General features: G+C 40.0%; 1 protein-coding gene across 5 annotated transcripts in view; it reads right to left on the bottom strand.

Moving 5' to 3' along the window:
• nek8 (NIMA-related kinase 8) overlaps positions 1 to 21,220 on the bottom strand; it is a 119,776-nt gene that overhangs the window by 80,727 nt on the left and 17,829 nt on the right. For all 5 annotated transcript variants that reach the window (XR_006315785.1, XR_006315786.1, XR_006315787.1 and 2 more), the window contains 7 exons: positions 20,428 to 20,559; positions 17,814 to 18,022; positions 17,543 to 17,622; positions 15,126 to 15,310; positions 6,374 to 6,521; positions 4,344 to 4,420; positions 3,538 to 3,655 (listed from right to left, as the gene is read on the bottom strand). Coding sequence is in view for 1 of the 5 variants with exons in the window: in XM_043718394.1 (XP_043574329.1) it covers positions 3,538 to 3,655; positions 4,344 to 4,420; positions 6,374 to 6,521; positions 15,126 to 15,310; positions 17,543 to 17,622; positions 17,814 to 18,022; positions 20,428 to 20,559 (949 nt within the window). In the remaining 4 variants the exon portion in view is untranslated. The remainder of the gene's footprint in view (positions 1 to 3,537; positions 3,656 to 4,343; positions 4,421 to 6,373; positions 6,522 to 15,125; positions 15,311 to 17,542; positions 17,623 to 17,813; positions 18,023 to 20,427; positions 20,560 to 21,220) is intronic.

Here is a 21,220-nt window from a genome sequence, read left to right as displayed (position 1 = left end):
ATCAGACATTTTATCATCAATAGTTATCAACTATATAATAATGATCAGTCATTCTAGCTTAAAACAACAGCAGAACATTGTTAAAGTCTCCGATGTGGCAACAGTAGGGAAGAAAACTTGGAACTTGTCTGAGGGGAAAGGGGTACTGCCTACACTTAGTTTTCATCCCTTATTCTGCACGTGTGCCATGCCTTCAAAACCTTGCTGTGTCAATTCAGTCAGTCACCATTTATCTGCCTACTTCCACCACTCTTCATTTCTTGAAATTCTTATCCATACTGTGTTCCTTCAGCAACTCATGTGCATGCAGTTTTCAGTTGTGAACCTAACAGGAATTATTTGGTTCTGAAGAGGAACTTTGCCTCATAACCTCTTGTACATACAGAGGAACCTTGATTATCCAAAGGACTCAGGCGGGGAGTATTTCATTCAGTTAATCAAATGTCAGATAATCGAATGCCAGATAACATAGTTTAGCCGAGCATCGGGACCTTCCGATCTTACCAGATAATCTGAAATTCGGATAATCAAATGCCGGATAATCATGGTTCCTCTGTACATATTACGCAGCACTAGAAAGCAAACAGCAGTCAGAACCTAGCTAGTATTTTTCCTCCTTCATCACAGAATGGTGAAATCAAAAGTAGCACTGCTAATGCTGGCCTGACTGGTATCAGCCTGTTCAGTAAGTACCAAGGAGAGAAGTTGGGAATTCCTTAATATGCAGGCACATTTTCATAGTGGGAAGCTCATTTTACCAACTGAGGGTAGGCCATTACATGAATAATTTTTCAAAAATGTTATAATTCATTTCATTTTTGAAACACAAGTGGCACTCTGAGCTCAAAAACCCCCAGCTCGTGAAACCTAAACTCCACAGCAGAACAGAAAATCCCACTCTTGACTCTTGTGTGCTTAATCATTGTTTCCAATCTGGAAGTATCAGGAACCAAAGAAAATGCTTTAGGTTAACTGGTAAAACAAAGCCGGAGGAGATTATTCAAAAATAAAACTCAAAGTTTTTATCATGGACAATACACTACCTGAGAGTGTGATGGAAAGGTTAAATAATAACTTACAAAAATGAAGTGCATATAACATTAAAAGGAAGCATTTGCAGGGCTGAAGAAAGAGCTAGGGAATGGAACTAATGGGTTGCTCCTTCAAAGAACTGGCAAGAGTACAGTGGGCTAAATGGCCATCTTCCGTGCTGTACCACATTATGATTCTAACTGCATTCAAATATACCTATCAGGTGTCTTCTTTAAAGGTGAGCTGTGGGAATGCATTATGACATTGTGTAGTGACAATGGCGTGGTAATGGCTTTCTGCTTTAGGAACGTAGTTCATCTACTATGCAGTCACAAATGGGCATTGTTATTTGCTAAAAACAGTGTGTACAAGTACATATAATTCTGTCCTTAGTGACAGATGGAGAGTCAGTAACAGGGTGACAGCACTGCTCACAGTACCCTGACCATACCTTCAGTACATGGCAAGTACAAGTCTAACAGAATACTTTTGCCTGCCTGTTTACTGTTTGACACACTTACATTAGCCCTTGTGCATTCAGAAATTAGGGCACCTCCGATGTTTGTGTGCTGACCCAGTGTGTGCATGCTACTGAAACTGGCCTACCTCATCTGACAGCAGAATTAAAGATTGTATCAGCAGGAATAAGGAAGCCAATGATCAATGTATAAATAGAAAGGGTCAGTACACATATGCTCAATTTTCCACAATGCAAGCTAAACAAATGCCAATGTAAAAGCAACTATCAACTAAACCACAAGTAGAAAAACTTGTAGTGCGTTGCAATTTAATGCTAGATTCACATCAGTGTTAACAGGCCTTTAGGTTTTACACCACAATTTTATTCTAAAGACAACTCCACACCAGCTTCATTTGCTAACAGAAGCTTAAATTTTGGAAGGAAGGATGCTTAAAAGCTTGAGGCAGAAGTGATGCTCACCAAGCAGGAGGCAACAACAAAAACTGGAACTGTTAAGGGAAGTGAGAAAGACTTGTTAAAGAGGAGGATGTTTAGAAGGTTTTTGAAAGCAGAGTCGGAAGTGACAAACTGCAGGATTAGAACTGAATTGCAGAAGTCAACTGTGGAACAGTTACAAATTGGTTAAAAAGACATAGGAACAAAGGAGAGAAGTAAGCCATTCAGTCCCTATCAAGCCTGCTCTGTTATTCTAAACTACCACATCACTGTTTTCCATTCATTCTACCCTTTGCAGAACTTTGTAACTTTCAGTTAGATCACCTATCATTCTTCTAACCTCCTGAAAATACAGGCCCAGTGTGCTCCTAAAACAGACCAGCCACCCCAAGAATCAATCTGGTAAACCTCTGATGTATCCTTTCTACAGCAAATATATTATACCTTAGCTAAAAGGACCTAATGCATTACAGGGACTAAAATGTATTTACATATAATATTCTTTAATCTAAAAATGCAAAACAATTTTGATAATTTACATTAAATTAAAGACAGCATTAAAATACAGATCAATAATAGATAAGTCATCTGGAAGTATATCTTTTAAATATTTTCATCCATGGTTAATTTGCACCAATAATCATTATTAATTCACTTAATATGATGCAATTCCATTTTACATTAAACAGATTGATATATGCATTCATTGTGATGTTATGCTTAGAATTTCCCCCAGTGAGAAGAATGTTGTTACTTCAACAAAGCTCACAATTAAATAATTAAAAACTCTTCAGAACTTTTAAAACAATTCATTTACATGTCTAAAAATTTAAGCGAGGTGGCTCAGTGGTTAGCACTGCTGCCTCACAGCGCCAGGGACCCAGGTTCAATTCCAGCCTCGGGCGACTGTCTGTGTGGAGTTTGCACACTCTCCCAGTGTCTGCGTGGGTTCCACCGGGTGCTTTGGTTTCCTCCCACAGTCCAAAGATGTGCAAATTAGATGGATTGGTCATGCTAAATTGCCCATAATGTATAGGGAATGTGTAGATTAAGTGCATTAGCCTTGGGAAATATAGAGGGATGGGTCTGGGTGGGACACTCTTCAGAGGGTAGGTGTAGGTTTTTTGGGCTAAATGGCCAGTTTCCACACTGTAGGTATTCTATTCTATTCTATTCTATTTTTGCTCCATTCAAATTGAGACTAAGATAGTTCAGGTTGTAACCTGCCAAGCTTGCAAGCTTGCAAACAAATCTCATTGAAGTCCACAATTTAGCATTCCATCATGTCAAGAAAAAAGCATAACTACAAGGGTCATAAAAATTCATCCATGTGTAGCATTACATGGTCATGTCAAGTAGATTTCTTGGCTCAAAGGCAAAGGAACAATGCATGGTCTATCTGACCACATCAAATGCTGCAAGACTGAAATTCTGTCAAGGTCAATGTTGGATTAGTTGGGCAATTGCTGAAAAGGGACCTTCATTTACCAGCAAACTTTCAGAAAATTGTGTTAAATCTAAGAGAAAGTGATTGAACATTATACAGGTTTTTATAGAAGTTTTATATTTCAAATACAAAAAATTCTCACCATTGTCTCCTCTTCCCCAAGAGAACACTTCACGGTCATTGGTTGCTGCCAAAACATGTGATGCCCCACATGAAACCTGGGCAATCTCATATCCGAGCAGTGCCTCAACAATTTTGGGCTGTGGGGATGGATACAGAAACAAAAATACCTCAACACATTAAGTGCAAAATGCAATGTTCTACTGATTTTTGAACAAACTAGATATGCTTGTTTGGCCTCTCCAAGAAGAACTTTTCTTTTGCAGAAACCATCAAAAGTGCTGCTATAGTCAATGCAAGAAACTGTTTCTTTAAAGTATATTAGTTTGTCACTTGTTGTCATTATTTCTCCTCACTCCTTTTCCTGAACAGACAATAACTGGAAGTCTGGATATAATTCCACAGGTAGTAGGTATCCATTGGTCTCTTATGTAAGTGTCTGCATTTGAGTGTAATCCATAATGACAATTGCAATTATGCACAACTTATGCACTGCTTGCTAGAACCACGTAAAACATGGTTAAAGAGATAGGTTTCAATTCTTACAGAAATAAATGGTAAAGAAAGGTTTACAGAAATAAATCCAAAAAATTACAGCTTAGGCAGCTAAAGGTGTAGCTGCCTATGTGGAATAATGGCATAGAGTATGGATAGGCTGTTCTGTAAGGCAGCTTCATGACTAAGTCTGAGTGCTAAATGGCAACTTCATCAACAGAGCTACAGCACAGCAAAAACTCAGATATTCAGGAAAGGAAAAAGGGAGATATAGCAAGGAAACAAAAGCTATAAGCATAAATGAAAAGAGGTGTGGAAGAAAATTCAACTTACCTGTGTGACATCATTGAAAGTGCCATGACCTAAACAACCGCTGCTACCATTTCCAAATGACATTATTATCCCTCTATCTGAAAAAGAATTAATTGTGCAAATGTGTAAAACACAGATTAAACATTAAAAATGACCTAAACAGGAAAGTCTTCTTCTACATATTTAACACCATACTGCTGAAAAAATACACATTTTGTCTAAGCTTTTTTGCTCTGATCAAGACAATTTACAAGAAAAACTAAAGTAAGGAGAAAAAAAATTTATACTATGCAAGAGTGGTTGACAATCAGATTCTGACTGATAGAGGCATTGACACAGAGATGCACCAGTTACATAATGACTAACAGTTAACTGCCAAACTTTATTTAGATATTAAACCAGGAAGGTTGACTCTGATTAGCCAAGACATTGGCCTGAGAAATGAACCATTTTTGCTGTCACTTATTTTGTTGTATTGAAACAGGCAAGCATGTGTACATGTTCTGTGTATTAATACATGTAGCTTCCAGCACATACAAATATGCCATAGTTCAAGTTCAAATGACTATCTTATATTGGTTTGGATTTTACGAGTCCATCAACATTATTTTCAAGCATTAGAAACAGCTGAAGCAACTATATATTGCCTATTCTCTTCTTCTGGATATAATCTTCATTTTCTTCAAGTCGTCTGAACTGCATATCTTTACCCTCTGAACTCTAATGGCTCTGTCTTATCTTATATAGTTCAACCAGAAGTTAGTTTCCAATCTCAGTTTCACTCTTAGTTTCCTTGACAATTAGAAGTATTAAGTATTTATTTTCTCAGTTGGGGTCTGGCTCAAGAAAATACAAGCTTTGGCCACAGATTTCATCTTGCTATATGCTGCATTTCTGTATCTCTCATAGGAATAACTGAACAGGAGAAATTGCAACCCAGGCTATTCTAAATTCCAAGGCCAACTGCCAGCTTCCCACTGCCATCTCATCCATGGTGAAGAAACTGAACTCAGATCTAGGAACAAAATATACCTAGAGTTGTGATATTCTAATCTGAGTCAACAGGAGGTTTTAGTACAATATTAAGCTTGATTAAGCAAATTGGATTTCCACCAATTTGGTGGCAATATTTTCAGAATTTGAAAAGTTGCAGTTTCAAAACAGGTACTATTCGAGCGGAACTTCAATTTGTGCAAGGCAACAGTGATTTCTCTATTATTGAAATGCAGAAGTACTACTGTGCCAAAGCATTTATTGCAAAAGCGAGATTTATATGTGAAGTATATTGAAGTACTAATGTTTCAGCAAAAACATTTGGGTTTCTAAGAAAAAACTGCAATGAGTAAAACAAATGAATAAAAACTACTGCGGCAACAATAACCTGCACTGTGTCTAGATTGTGCTATACAGTTGGTTCTACTATAACACGGTAGTACTGTTCTCATGTAATCCCACGTTGTAAGAAAATCACATAATAGCAGCACCGTTTAAACTAATGGGGCTGGAATCGCATTATAACCAATACACGCTTTAAAAGTTTGCGCTTCAGAAACAGTGTCTCCAATTCATCAATCGTGTTAAAGCGAATTTGCATTAATGAAACGCGCGTTATAGCAGAATGACTGTTTGAAACTACTTGAACAGAAAGGAAAGAAAGGCTTGCAGTTATATAACATTTCATCACCACTGGACCACTTTACATGAAGCACTTTAGAAGTGTTGATCCTATTATATGAAATGCAACAGCCAATTTGTGATGGCAAATTCCCACAGATAGCAATGTGAAAATGATCAGATAATCCACCATTATGATGCTCAATGAAATATAAATATTGGACAGGACACCAGGAATAAACCCCTTGCTCTTCTTCAAATTGGCACTGTGGATTATTTTACATCTATTTGAGCTGACAGATAGATCTCGGTTCAATGTCTCATAGAGACAGTGCTACCAGTAATGCAGTACTCCTTAAGTACTGCACTGAAGTAAGCCCAAATTATTAAATCTTTTTAGTGCAAAACAAGTATTTTAGTCACCTGCATTATCCTACCTGTAAGACATGCTGTAAAAAGGTCTCCACAAGAGACATGCTTGATTGCCACTCCAGACTGACCTTCTAGAAACCTAGAGATAAACTGGGGCTGGGTCTGCTCTAAGGAACCAGGGAGAGATATATCTCCAGTACCTACAGGAGAAGCCTGAAAAAAAAGTAGGGTCAGTTAGAAGCAGTTTAAGCACTAATTAAGGTGCTGTGTATTATCAAATTTTATTGAATTCTGGGAGAGTAACATCACATTAACTTCTTGTGTACACTGTTTTCACTTAACAATTACTCAAAATACAGAAATAATGGGAAATCAATCAGGCATCTGGAGGATTGTGTGAAGAAACAGTGGTTATCTGCTCTGAAGAAAAATGAAACTTGAAACATTGTGCTAAATCTTACTGTATGTTGGCAAAGTTTAATTTTTATTGAGTTCCATGGCGGGCTTCTCTCTATAGTGCTTAGTGTGTTTTCTTGCACTATCATCCCAAATTCACCTCATTAGCTACTTACCCTGTTTCGCTATGGCAGGAGAAAGTGAGGACTGCAGATGCTGGAGATCAGAGCTGAAAATGTGTTGCTGGGAAAGCGCAGCAGGTCAGGCAGCATCCAAGGAGTATCAGGATTCCTGAAGAAGAGCTCATGCCCGAAACATCGATTCTCCTGCTCCTTGGATGCTGCCTGACCTGCTGCGCTTTTCCAGCAACACATTTTCAGCTCTGTTTAGCTATGATGACTCTTTCATTCAATGCTAGCTCAATTTGCCCACTCATTGTTGGTCAGTACTTGCCATTGTTGGGATATCCCAGGATACACCTGCACCTCGGCACAGTGCAACCTTTAGAAGAGCATCTCACACCTGGCCAAGCACTGGTAAGTCTGGAGTTACCTGTATGTTTACAGAGATTCATTCCAGCTATGGCTGAGAAGGCAAAATTAGGTCTCAACTGCGTGAATAGGGATCAGGTCATCTGAGCGGAGGGTATGCTACAGAGGAGGGAGGTCCTCTTTCCTCAGGAGTGGCCATGATTCAGAGCCAAAATTAGAGTGGTGCTAGAAAAGCACAACAGGTCAGGCAGCATCCGAGGAGCAGAAAAATCGACATTTCAGGCAAAAGCCCTTCATCAAGAATTAGGAATGATATCAGATCCTGCCAGCTTGGCCCAAGGTTGCCACCCAGATCAGGGCAGACTCCATGATCCAGGGGAATACCCTGCAATACAGAAAGAAGGTCAGTCATCTTCTCTGAGCCGCCAGGCTAAGTGCCACCATCTTCTTCCTATTGCTTCACAGTACCTTTACTACCGCACCCAGCTCCTGCCAAGACTCAAGCTCTCTTATTCCTCATTATTGGATGCAACAACCTTCCTTATTTGCTTCTACCTACTCCAAACCTCCAATGCACCCTCCCCATCCCATTAACCCTGCATGCTGTTTGTACCATCACACCTTGGTCACTTCACCACCTTTCCCCATCTGCACCAGCACTAACAGGTGTGCTACTTACTTTCATCTCAATCAATCCTTCCCTTTTTGACTTCACAAAAGAAAATGGACCATAACAGGACAAAAAGAGCCTGGGTGGTAGTCAGGTGTTGGATATTTGACTCCTAACTTCCAATGAGGGGAGAAGATCCGGGCTCGGGCAGCAAATACCAGGACTGCTCCTGTGGGATGCCGAAATTGCCATAACCCAATAACCAAATAAGAAGCTACTCTCCAATTACTACCACTGGGCATTTAATGTTAACATGCCACAATTCTTACCTCTTGTTAGCTTTCATTCTCTCCTTGTCTCCTGCAAACAACAGGAATATGTTCATGGTGTCTGCCATCAAGAGGTGCACCCCACAGACATGCTGCCTTCTACCTCTGAGAAGACAGCACAGATTCCTCAAAGGAAACACTGGCAAGGCTCACAACTGGCATCACCCAACAACTCAGATGCTGATACTTCAATGGGCATTTTATCTAGATTAGATTCAGGAACAACAGCTGGTGAGCGCTTAGAGTCATAAAGATGTACAGCACAGAAACAGACCTTCGGTCCAACTCGTCCATGCCAACCAGATATTCTAAATTAATTTAGTCCCATTTGCCAACATTTGGCTGATATCCACTAAACACATCCTATTCACATACCCATTCAGATACCTTTTAAATGTTGTAATTGTACTCACCTCCACCACTCCCTCTGGCAGCTCATTCCATGTATGCACTACTCTTTGCATGAAAAGGTTGCCCCTTAGGTCCCTTATAAATTTTTTCCCTCTCACCTTAAACCAATGCCCTCTAGTTTTGGACTCCCCCACCCATGCGTGCCCTTTATGATTTTAAAAACCTCTGTAAGGTCACTCTCCAGGGAAAATAGCACCAGCTTATTCAGTCTCTCCCTATAGCTCAAACCCTCCAACACTGACAACACCTTTGTAAATCTTTTTCACTGTCATGACTTCACGACTGGCCGAGGAAGGAAATACACAAGTTGCTGGCAGTTAACGGACTGCAAGAAACCAGGCACCTTCTCAGTCCCAGATAGGAGAGGACCTCATGCTGTTGGCAATCAGTCTGACATGCACAATCAGACACAGAACAACATGAAGATTTGTTAGGGGCTCTGGGCAAGATAAAACAAAGACTGCAGGACTGCAGCAACGTGGTTGGGACCATGCTGCCTCAGGCATGTGGCTATAGTTCCCTCCTTGGACAGGTTGGTAGCCTCCATGGAAAGACAGGTCCAGGATCCCAAGAGTCTGCTGGATATACACACAGAGCTGTACTGCGTTGACCTAACCATTAGTACTCATCAACAATGGCAAGATGATAGGATGAGGAGGAACCATCAGCGCACTCTAGGTGCCTTTACTCACAAGGAATCACGACCATGTCAACAAACACATAGTCTGAGAAGGTAAGAGATACTTGCTCCCGAGAAGCCTCTTCTCAGGACACACAAGACTTGGCCAGTTTTCCAATTCCACCCTGCCTGCTAGCCTTAGCCTTGGGAGGTCAAGCTGAGAAAGGTGCACTTGCCTCTGGGCAGGAAATACTCAGCATGTATGGGCCTTCTAGACAAAAGTGAACCCAGAGTCACCCAATCAAACCTTCAAGGCAAATAGGCTTCACTATAGGCCAGGCTTCCTCCATCCAGGTGCAAATCCCAGGACTGCATTCAGACATAGTGACAGAAAAAGAAGAAAGTCAATATTCCAAGGGCACGTAAGTGACATGGACGATAAGTCACAGTAAATACACTAACATATCTGTAAATATAAACTTTCTTTTCACCATCAGGTATGAGTGTCCCTGGCTAGCTGGTACTACAACACTGAAGGTACAGGGCTAACTGCCTTTAGTGTGACATGATGTTCCATGGTCCAAGTTGTGAAGTGAGAAGCTCCTGCATGCAGTGAGTAAATCACAAGAGACTGCTACTTTGGCAACTATGCTCATCTTTCAAAGTAGATAAACATTGCTACTACATCACATACATGAGTGGTATTCCTTCATTATTTCTACAAGATATGTTCAGGAGTACTTGGGGTAAAGAATTTGACTGAACATGGTAGACCAAAGACTAGGGATCACAAAGCACGAAGAGCTTACATCTGTGTTTCACCATCAGCATATGGATGTCTGTGTAATGCTGTTGCCCTTTGAAGGGGCTCACATTGTTAGAACCTGAAGCCCCTTCTGTCATAGGAAAAGGTCCTTAATCCACCCACTCATTGCATCCAGCCATTTTCATCTTCATTGTGCACTTTTTACAGCACGAAGGAAGGTAACAACACTGAGTCTCAGGCTCCAGATCTGTCTCTTGGAGAACCCCAAACCTAAACATCCCCTCCCTTGTAACAGGGTGTTCTTTACCATCGAGAACACCCCCAAACTTTCACAAGACCCTTTTCCCTGTCATGCTCTACCATCTTGAGATGTCCTCCTCTTCAATATGGTAATTCATTCCACATGCCAGCATTCTAACTTAATATCAACAATTAAGTTTCCTAATCTCCCTCCTAGAATTCCCTCTAAATGTTTAGAGGATGCTTCCGCCGGACTGGCCATTGCCCACTCTCTTGAGTATCTTAGCTAGACACCTCTGAATAAAGAATGACCAGACCCTCGAATGACACCAGTATACCACCCTATTTCTTCTATTTCACCAGAGTGTTTGCACAAGATCCAGGGGGCTGACCTTAGCCCATTCCCAAACAGCAGAGATCTGGACACCTAGATCATGATGCCCCAACCAGCCAACTAACAATGCCCAAACCCCTAGACTGATATCGGAGGCTGCCATTTACTTACAGTGCCAGGACCCCCTGACTGACAGGTGTCTCCCTAGACTTGAGTAAGAACTTGAGTCATGGCCACGTGTTTTGACATGTATGCATATTGTGCAGACATCATATTGACAGAAAAGTGTGCCGTACTGCAATATGTCCACACTCTCAACTAATGACAACTGACAAGCACGTCAAACTGCCTGTTTTGTGCCTATGATAAACTGTAAGGCCAGACAGAAATACAGTGAACCTTTAAAGTGAGATTGAGGGAATGAACCACTGTAAGGCAAAGCAAGGCAGGGATGCTACATGCATCCAGATAGGCATCAAGCACTAAAAGAGCAAGCGGGCAACTACAAGATGAAGCCTGGTCAAGTCTGTGTCAACTGCCTGTTTCTGTGCACAAAAGGTCCCTAAAGCAGCAGTGTAATGAAAGGTGCCAGTGCATTCCAAAGTGCAGCATGGTAGTACAGAAATATATTGTCAATGGATTGGGAATGTGCCATGATGATGGAGACAGGATGTCATATGTCAGGTGGCAGCATTCACGAACATGGGGTGCATGCAGTCACTGTCCATCGACTGTGCCCTGCCATGAGATGTTGATGCCAGGTGTCCAAGATGGAGGTGCACAGGGGCTGTAGTCGCCAGGTACTCATTCTGATTTTCATGCTGAGAATTGTCGATGTCAAGTTTCTTTCTGGCAATTGGTAGAATAGGAGAGTGCACATTAAGGAGGCAGGATTAGTAATAATGAGGGATGATAATGAGGAATCATCACCACTCACTATCAAGAATCTCGTCACAATATCTAGATCTTAGTTGAAAAACATGACTTGTTCCAGACATCGAACTTGCGTAGCTTTTCACACAATTTCTCACATTTTTCACAAAGTTTACATCATTCAGTGTCTGGGAAGATTCTGCCCATAAACTCTTCTGCCCTCTTCACAAATGCCAGTAAACCTGCACAGTACTTCAGCACTATTTAAACTTATAGATTTCCAAACCATCAGTATCTTGTTTTTATATCAGGAAAACTTGTGGACATGCAGTGAAATAACATCATTATTTTAACTCTAACTTCCAATTAGGCTCCTGGTGACATTATTGCCCACAGGTATTCCTAACCAGTTGATCAGAGTGGGCCAGACGTGCAGTGTGAGAATGACACAGATGTTTTATCCACTGATTCATTTGCTTCCTTATGAAGAAATACCTGCTCTCACAAATTTATTGTTCAGAAAATCCTGCAGCCTTCTTTACATTTACAAACACAGACTTGGTGACCGCTTTGCAGAAGGTCTATGCTCTGTCTGTAGGAATAACTCTGACCTTCCAGTGATTTGCTATTTCAATAAACCACCTTTCTCTCATGTTAACATTTCTGTCATGGGCCCATTGCAATGTTCCAATGAATTTCAATGCAAGTTTGAATTAGATATTTTACATTCTCAAGGTCTCAATATTGAATTCTATAACTTTAGAAACTGACCGCATAATGTCTGTTCTCAACTTTTCCTTGCTCTCCTTCCCCTCTCCCCACAGCCTTGTCTTGTTTGTGTCTCATTTACTTTGCTATCTGTACAGAGGACTCATTTCACCCTTCACAGCTTAATTTATAACTCTTACACATCTCAGACCTTTGAATGGACCCCTTAAATGATAATGTTGATTCCTTTTTGCGCATTCTCAGCAAATTGTATCCTGCATTGTGTTCTGTCACTCTGATGCACTTATATACTACAATCTGCCTGTAAATCATGATAGACAACACTTTTGACTGTATCTTGGGCCACATGATAATAATAAAGCAAATTAAATCAAATTAAATCTCCTTTTCTCTTTCTCCACTATTAACAACACCTTTTTCCTCCACACTGGGCCTCAGCCTCTGTCAAAATTAAAAAAATTCCAGCACCTTTCTGTCCTGAAGAACATCAACATAAAACATTAGCTCTGTTTCTCTCTCCACAGATACTGTCAAACCTGCTGGAGTTTCTCCAGCCATCTCTGTGCTATTTCAGATTTTGAGCATCTGCAGTATCTTGCCTTTATGGCGAATTCTGCTGTATGCTCCATCAATATCTAGGCATTGCTTTCTGACACAAGTAATGTTCCCCTAATTGAAAAAAATACCCCGGGGCCTGATGAGATCTATCTCAAATACTGAGGAAGGCAAGGGAGGAGATAGATGGGATCTTGACAGAGACCTTTGTATCCTCTTGTTGTTGTTCCTTTGTTTAAAAAGACCAACAGGGAAAACCCACAAAATTATAGGCTAACGAGCCCTACATCAGTGCCAGGAAAACTAATGGAGAAGATTCTTAAGGGCAGTATTCACTCACATTTGGGAAAGAATGGACTTATTAGGGATAGTCAGCCTGGCTTTATGGAGGGAGGGTCTTGTCTCACAAATTTGAGTGAATTTTTTAAGGAAATGACAAAGATGATTGATGAGGCGACGACAGTGGATGTTGTCTATCAAGGAATTTATTCAAGCATTTGACAAGGTTCCTCACTGCAGGTTGGTCCAGAAGTTTAAATCACATGGGATCCATGGTTAGTTAGTTAATTGGATACAAAACTGGCTTGTCATACAAGACAGAGGAAAATTGTGGAGGGATATTTTTCTGACTGGAGGTCTGTGACCAGTGGTGTTCTGCAAAGATTAGTGCTAGGACATCATTTTTTTGTAATATATATCATTTGATGAAAACGAAGGTGGCCTGGTTAGTAAGTTTGTGGATAACAAAAATTGGAGGTGTTGTGGATAGTGAGAAAGATTGTCAAAGGATATAGAAGGACAAAGATCAGTTGCAAAGTTGGGCGGTGAAATGGCAGATGGAATTTAATCACGGACCATAAAGGGTGGCAAATGAAGTTGCAGCTGGACAAAGCTTTAGATAGACCACATATGGAGTAGCATGTGCATTTCTGGTTGCCACACAATAGGAAGAATGTGGGGGCTTTGGAGAGGGTACAAAAGAACTTTATCAGGATGCTACCTGAATTGGTGTATTTTAGCTATAAGGAGACTTGGATTGTTCTCGCTGCAAATTCAGAGGCTGAAGGGTGACCTGATGGAAGTATTTAAAATTATGAGAGGCAAGAATAGGGTAGATGGTGAAAGTTTTTTGTTCCCCAGGGTGGCAACATCAAATAATTGGGGATACAGGTTTAAGGTGAAAGGGTGAAACTTTAAAAGAGATGTGCAAGGCTTTTGTGTTTTACATAAAGAGTGGTAGGTGCCTGGAATGTTCTGCCAGTGGAGATGTTAGAAGCCGATATGATAGCAACAATTAAAAAGCAGTCACATGACAAGCAGGGAATAGAGGAACTTGGCCGATGTGCAAGTAGATGGGATTAACTGGGAGTGGCAATGTGATCAGATGTGGAGGATCAAAGGGCCTGTTTCTGTTGTGTACTGCTCTATGTTCTTTGTTCCGAGCTGATGATTTTATACAATTTGTAGACTATAAATAATTTTCATTTTACAAATTCAAAAATACAATTACATTCTACATGGTGGCACAGTGGTTAGCACTGCTGCCACACAGCACCAGGGACCTGGGTTCGATTCCAAACTCAGGCGACTGTCTGTGTGGAGTTTGCATTCTCCCCGAGTCTGCGTGGGTTTCCTCCGGGTGCTCTGGTTTCCTCCCACAATCCAAACATGTGCAGGTCAGGTGAACTGTCCAAGCTAAAATGCCCATAGCGTTCAGGAGTGTGTAGGTTGGGTGCATTAGTCACGGGTAAATATAGGGTAGGGGAATGGGTCTGGGTGGGTTACTCCTTGGAGGGTCAGTGTGGACTTGTTGGACTGAAGGACCTGTTTGCACACTGTTGGGATTTAAGTTCTATTCAGACTTAAAGACTTGTATACATTGCATACAAGTGATTTGGCCCAAACTACCTATACAAGTGTTTATACTTCAGATAGGCATTTCCTATTCTTTCATTGTATCATTCTTCTTCCATAAATTTCATAAAGTGCTTTGATTAGATGATATAACACGCAAGGCATAATTTTAGATTTCTGGCATTGTTTGAGGGAAATGGCATGAACTCTTTGCACTTTGTTGAATTGCCCAATTAGCTTTTTGGCATTTAACTGAACCACCAGAATGGGTAGGCAGTCTAACGCCACTTCTGAGTGTCATTATCTCTGAAGATGGAAAACTCTTTTAGAGGAATTAAGGGCTACGGGGAGAACGCTGGTAAGTGGAGCTGAAATGCGCATCAGCCATGATTGAATGGCGGAGTGGACTCGATGGGCCGAATGGCCTTACTTCCACTCCTATGTCTTATGGTCTCTTTCACGATTATGTTCACACTCTGCAAGGGTGTTTGAATCTAGAATATCGTACGCTTACTCGCTTTAAGTGCTGGTAACTATAATTTACATTTTATCACAAGACTTTCTTTATCTCTTCGACACAACTGCATTTGCAACTTTTTCTAAAACTTACCTCCCACATGATAAGTCGTCCTGATCTGGTCACTCCTGCCTTTTGAGTTCTCCCAGCAGAGACCTGCACTACCTCAGTGTTGAGCATTGGCAGCCTGAGAGGAGAAATTATTCCGCTCCCCCAAGTATACACAGTGGAAAGGGGAAGAGGTATCCCTGACTTACTGGAGTTTGTAAGGAATCCACCTGTCATCACAGAAAATACAAGGAGAATGTAATATTCTGTTTAAATACATTGCAATTACAATATTTTGACTAATATAAATATATTTTAGATCAATATATTTAATACATGATAAAACATGAATGAATCTTGCCAGTGAATCTAGGTGGGAAGAAGTGCAATATTTTCTGAAGTTGCAGTGACATTGGGGTTATTGCTGCTACACTAAATAATGTTGCTCTTCTCAATTATATGATCTCTGCTATGGAAATACAATCTCAGATTTTAGAGATCATACAAAATTATGTAGCATGTTTAATTATGAAGAAGATTGTAAGTTATTTCAAAAGATATGTTCAGATGAGGAATGACTCTTGGTCCCCCTTTGCCACATTTGTGTTTCCTAAATTACTCCATTACTTATGCTTCCATTAATCTGCTTTACAGATATTCCAACTTCTGAAAATACTGGGGAAATAAAAAAAATCTGGCACAGGTTCTAAATTCGCTTTCTTTTTACAATTTAAATCTTTGTTTCCACCACTTCCATTCTACCTTAACAATTTCATATGAAACAGTTGACAGAATGGAATGCTATCTAATGCAATTCCTGAAGATTGCCTCTAAAATGGCAGATTTCATGGCTAAAAAGCCCGTCGCTCAGGCCTTTTCTCACAATTCAGATTCCTGAATTTGAATGTCTCCTGTTCACCCAAATCAAGAATTGAATATTGTACAATCTGACCAAAATAATAGTCCTGTTTGATCACAATATCCTCTGATTTGTGTCCTGTTCTCTGGTTATCTAGCTCAGTATTCTGTCCTACTTCAGAAAATCAGAGCAAAATTGGAAGATTGTAAAGATCAATACCTGATTAATAGAGGAAAATTTAAGATAAAACTATCTCTGAGAAAAAATAAAGAATTGAACAGTAAATCCTTTTGTGGGAGTAGAGGTGAAGGCAGATTATCTATTGATCCTGAAAAACTACTTTCAAAGGATGTGGACTACCTTCATGGCCCAAAATCCACTCAGATTTAATCCTTCTCACTATATGTCTGCAGCCAATGTTCTCCTTCTCCCTCACTGCACTTCCACGTGACCATGTACATGCAGTGTGCACATACAGAATTAAACTAAGACTATCTCAAATGACACACTTTACCCAGCCAAAATGGAGATTATAGAGAAACTCCCCTCATTGTCAATAATGTCTGGAATTGATTTTATGTCGATAACATGTATAATGAAATTATCCTCAAATCACTGTATTCTGCTGGAAAAATAAATCTGTTTTTATTTGGAGACTTTGGTGCAGTTGTCATGAGTTCAGTTTGCTGCAGTCCATAGAATCTACACAGAAAAACACAATCTTCATTTGCTGACCAAATAAACTTTGTTGTAAAATAGACAGTTTGCTGGTAATAGTGCCATGAATATCACCCCACCTGCAACATACTAACAGTAGACTCAAAAGTCACATCAAAATCAAATGCCTATAAATTAGACATGGCACACCTCTGTATCCCTCTGCACAAATTACTCGCAGGCATTGCTCAGAGCAAAAGACCAATATGAACATGTCTCTGCATCACAATATTACCTGTCAGTAAATAACATGTAACTACCAGACGTGTATAATTTTCTATTCCAGGTATCAGCTGGATCTCATCCAAAAAGAGTCAATAGAAATGCATCCCACCCAGACCATATCTCAATAGGGAGCATTCTTAACATAGCAGAAATATGTTAGAAGACAGTTAAAATTGCACAATTCAAATTATGAACACAGTGGGTGTGAGAGTCAAGAGAAGGAAAAGAGTAGGACATGGCTGTGCAATGGATGCAGTGCTCATCCACACTAATGAGTATGAGTCCTAAACCCTGTCAGTTTATGAAAGTAAATTCAATAAATTTGATGATGATTGGCTGGGTAGCTGTGAAATCTGTTGAGTTGTCATTAAAACCTAATCGCTTGTAAATGTCTTTCATCTGACCTCCTATAACTCAATGTTCCATCTTATAGTCTAGCAAACTACTCAATTAAAAACAAAATCACTGAGATGCCCATCATCGTTCTTTCAGGGCAACTGGGGATGAGTAATCAATACTAACAAAGAATAAAGAAAAGGTGCTAAAATGAAGAAAGGCATATAAACATTGCTCTGGTACAGTAGGATGTATTTAGCCAACTGCTGCTAGAGATCGCTAATTTTGAATGAAACAGTTCCCCTTCCAGGACAGCTTTCCTTACCTCTTGACCTAGCACTGTTTACCCTTCCACCAGTCCGCCTGTGTGAAGCAGGTGCAACTGTCGATAATGGTTTTTCAATTCTGTCAAGATCAAATTGGAGCCTGCTTTAATTTCCACTCATTCCCCCCGATAAACTCATTATTACAGTTGTACATGTGAAATTATTATTGTAAAATTCCTCCATTTTCACTGAATGTTTTTCAAAAGCATCATTAAAAAAGTACATAAAACACCTGCATATTCAGGATGTGAACTAGTCCAGGCCACTTACCTCCTCATTTTGACACTGCCAATGTCAGTGTAGAGATTCAGAAGAGCCCGGATGCAAATTGGCTGAGCCATTATCTCACTGAGCTGTGGGCGTTTGGATGGGTCAAGGCTCAACATGTTCAGGATCAGCTGGCGCAGCTCGGGACTGTACTGGTCAGATATGGGGGCAAATGTACCACTCATGATCTTCAGCACCAAAGCTGGCAGATTCTGAAAAGGTAGTCAAAATTGAATAGATGTCAAAGCACCTTGCAGAATTTCTTTCCATTCATTTAACTAAAGCTTCAGTGGAAAAATGAAATCTCAGCATGTTGCAAAATTCCAGCAATCCCAACAACCTCCATTAAATAACTCTATTGAAATATCAAAGTTATCCTGGTGATATTAGATTTGATTAGATTAGATTACAGTGTGGAAACAGGCCCTTCGGCCCAACAAGTCCACACCGACCCGCCGAAGCGAAACCCACCCATACATTTACCTGTCAGTAAATAACATGTAACTACCAGACGTGTATAATTTTCTATTCCAGGTATCAGCTGGATCTCATCCAAAAAGAGTCAATAGAAATGCATCCCACCCAGACCATATCTCAATAGGGAGCATTCTTAACATAGCAGAAATATGTTAGAAGACAGTTAAAATTGCACAATTCAAATTATGAACACAGTGGGTGTGAGAGTGGGGAGAAGGAAAAGAGTAGGACATGGCTGTGCAATGGATGCAGTGCTCATCCACACTAATGAGTATGAGTCCTAAACCCTGTCAGTTTATGAAAGTAAATTCAATAAATTTGATGATGATTGGCTGGGTAGCTGTGAAATCTGTTGAGTTGTCATTAAAACCTAATCGCTTGTAAATGTCTTTCATCTGGGAGAACGTGCAAACTCCACACAGTCGCCTGAGGCGGGAATTGAACCCGGGTCTCTGGTGCTGTGAGGCAGCAGTGCTAACCACTGCGCCACCGTGCCGCCCATATAGCATTCTATATTTTCTTCCAATAGTATACAAATGTCATAGCCAACATTAAGATGCATTAAATACACCCACAGAAATCAACATCTTCACAGGAGTTATTTGGTCAGCCTGATTGTGGAGATGTCTCTTAGGTCTCACCACTGGCATTACATTACCTTCCATTTATCAGCCCTTTTAACATAAAAATCTTCCAGAATCTCTACCGAGATTTTTAATGTAAAATCTTTATTACCTCGATATGCCTTTTCACTTCCTCTCATCTTGCCAAAAGCATTTTATTATAACTTCAAAAAATGAAATGAGTCAAAGTGTTACATTTCGCGTATCTCAGCAAATAGCACTGACCTTTCTCGTTCTGATTTCCATTTTCTTCCTCATTAGTAACAATATCTTTAACAGTTTCAAGATTAACAGAATGTCAGTCATATGCAATCTGACACTGGTCGTCCCAATCAGCTGCCAATATCATCTAAAGACAAAGTCTTCAGCATGTGTAACCTCATCATTCATCTGTTTCACCACTTCCAATAATTTTTATTACTTTGAAGATACTTTTCTTTACTCCTATATATATATTGCAAGACAAAACTTTTGAGTATCTGAGAATATATATTATCCACCAGGAGTAGTAGTAATGTCACTGGACTAGTAACTTGAGGATAATGTTCCAGGAACACAGGATTTGAACCCCACAATGGCAGATGGTGACATTCAAATTCAATAAATATCTAGCCTAATGGCAATCATATCAAACACTGTCGATTGTGGTAAAATCCCATCTGGTTCACTAACATTCTGTAATGAATGAAATCTATCATCCTTAACTAGTCTGGCTTTCATGTGACTCCAGACTGTCATCAATATGTTTGAGTCTTTATAGCCCTCTGGGCAATCAGGGATGGGGAAAAAAATGCTGGCCCTGCTAGAAATGTCTGCCTCCAACAAACAAATTTAGAAAAAGGTTCCCTCCATCATACCTATCAATAGAGGTTGCTCTGTACTGTGCTACTCTTTATTACACTCTTTCTTCCATGGTTTTAAATTGTATGTACATCTTACAATAGTTGAATTTACTGCTGAGATAATGCTTCGTTATTGAATTTAACTAGATGCTTGGCTCAATATCGACAATCCACCAGAATTACCCGACAATGTAGCAACTTCATTCCCTATACTGGAACATAAAATTATCCTTATCTTATACAACCATTCTTCCTTCCTATTGTAATTCAAAGCATGTTAAATATATATCATAGTTAAAAAAAAACGAATGGAACAAGAGCAATGGTACATGATTCATCATGTACTGAATCCATCCTCTAACTGCAACCTCCAATACAAAGACAAGGGAGTCTGCAACCGTTTACTTTTTATTGAATAACCAGTTTGTTTAGTCTAATCTCTTTAAAAGGTTTAATTCTGCATTATATTGTAAATACACTGCAAATCTTACAATATAGAGGACATCAAATTTTGTATGTGTATTTTGACTAATCAATTTTTGCTATGGAACACTGAAATCAAAGATTCAGGTAATGATCTGATCAGGAGGTTTCACCATGTGAAATAAAACCCATTCTGTAGTAGGATTATATCATAAAATTTAATTCTGTTCATAAAAAGCTTTGGTTTCTTACAGCAGCTTCAAAGGCTCTCTTCAAACTGGCCAGCTCATATAGTACACAGCCCAGTGCCCAGATATCACTCTTCTGGTTATATGGTTTTCCTTCACACAGTTCCGGAGAGATGTAACATGGAGTTCCCACCACCTATAAAATAACAACACTGACTTCATTTAAATCAACATTTTCATCATTAAATAGGCCACAAGAAATAGGTTTGATTAGTAAATCAAAATAATTTAGAGCAACTCGCCTCTTCTTTAGAGACAGAGGGCACAATTCAATACAATTGTACCCAACCCATTAATATGATAAATTTGTTTTCATTAACCCACAATAGATTCACAAGCCTATAGCTAGATGGTTACCATGAGCCCAAAGAAAGCAGAACGTATAATGTTAATACTGGGAGCTAGTGCACCAACATCTAGCTCCTAAAACCTGAACTAAAATGTAAAAACGTACAGTAGCAAACAGACCTCTTGGGTACCAATGAAGAGTCATAGAGATGCACAGCATGGAAACAGACCCTTCGGTCCAACCCGTCCATGCCGACCAGATATCCCAACCCAATCTAGTCCCACCTGCCAGCACCCGGCCCATATCCCTCCAAACCCTTCCTATTCATATACCCATCCAAGTTCCTCTTAAATGTTGCAATTGTACCAGCCTCCACCACTTCCTCTGGCAGCTCATTCCATACACGTACCACACTCTGCGTGAAAAAGTTGCCCCATAGGTCTCTTTTATATCTTTACGGGCGGCATGGTGGCACAGCGCCAGAGACCTGGGTTCAATTCCCGCCTCA

This window comes from Chiloscyllium plagiosum, chromosome 28 (genome assembly GCF_004010195.1).
Source record: "Chiloscyllium plagiosum isolate BGI_BamShark_2017 chromosome 28, ASM401019v2, whole genome shotgun sequence".
Lineage (NCBI taxonomy): Eukaryota > Metazoa > Chordata > Chondrichthyes > Orectolobiformes > Hemiscylliidae > Chiloscyllium > Chiloscyllium plagiosum.
The sequence above is the reverse complement of the archived record's forward strand: the minus strand, read 5'-3'. Positions and strand labels throughout refer to the sequence as shown.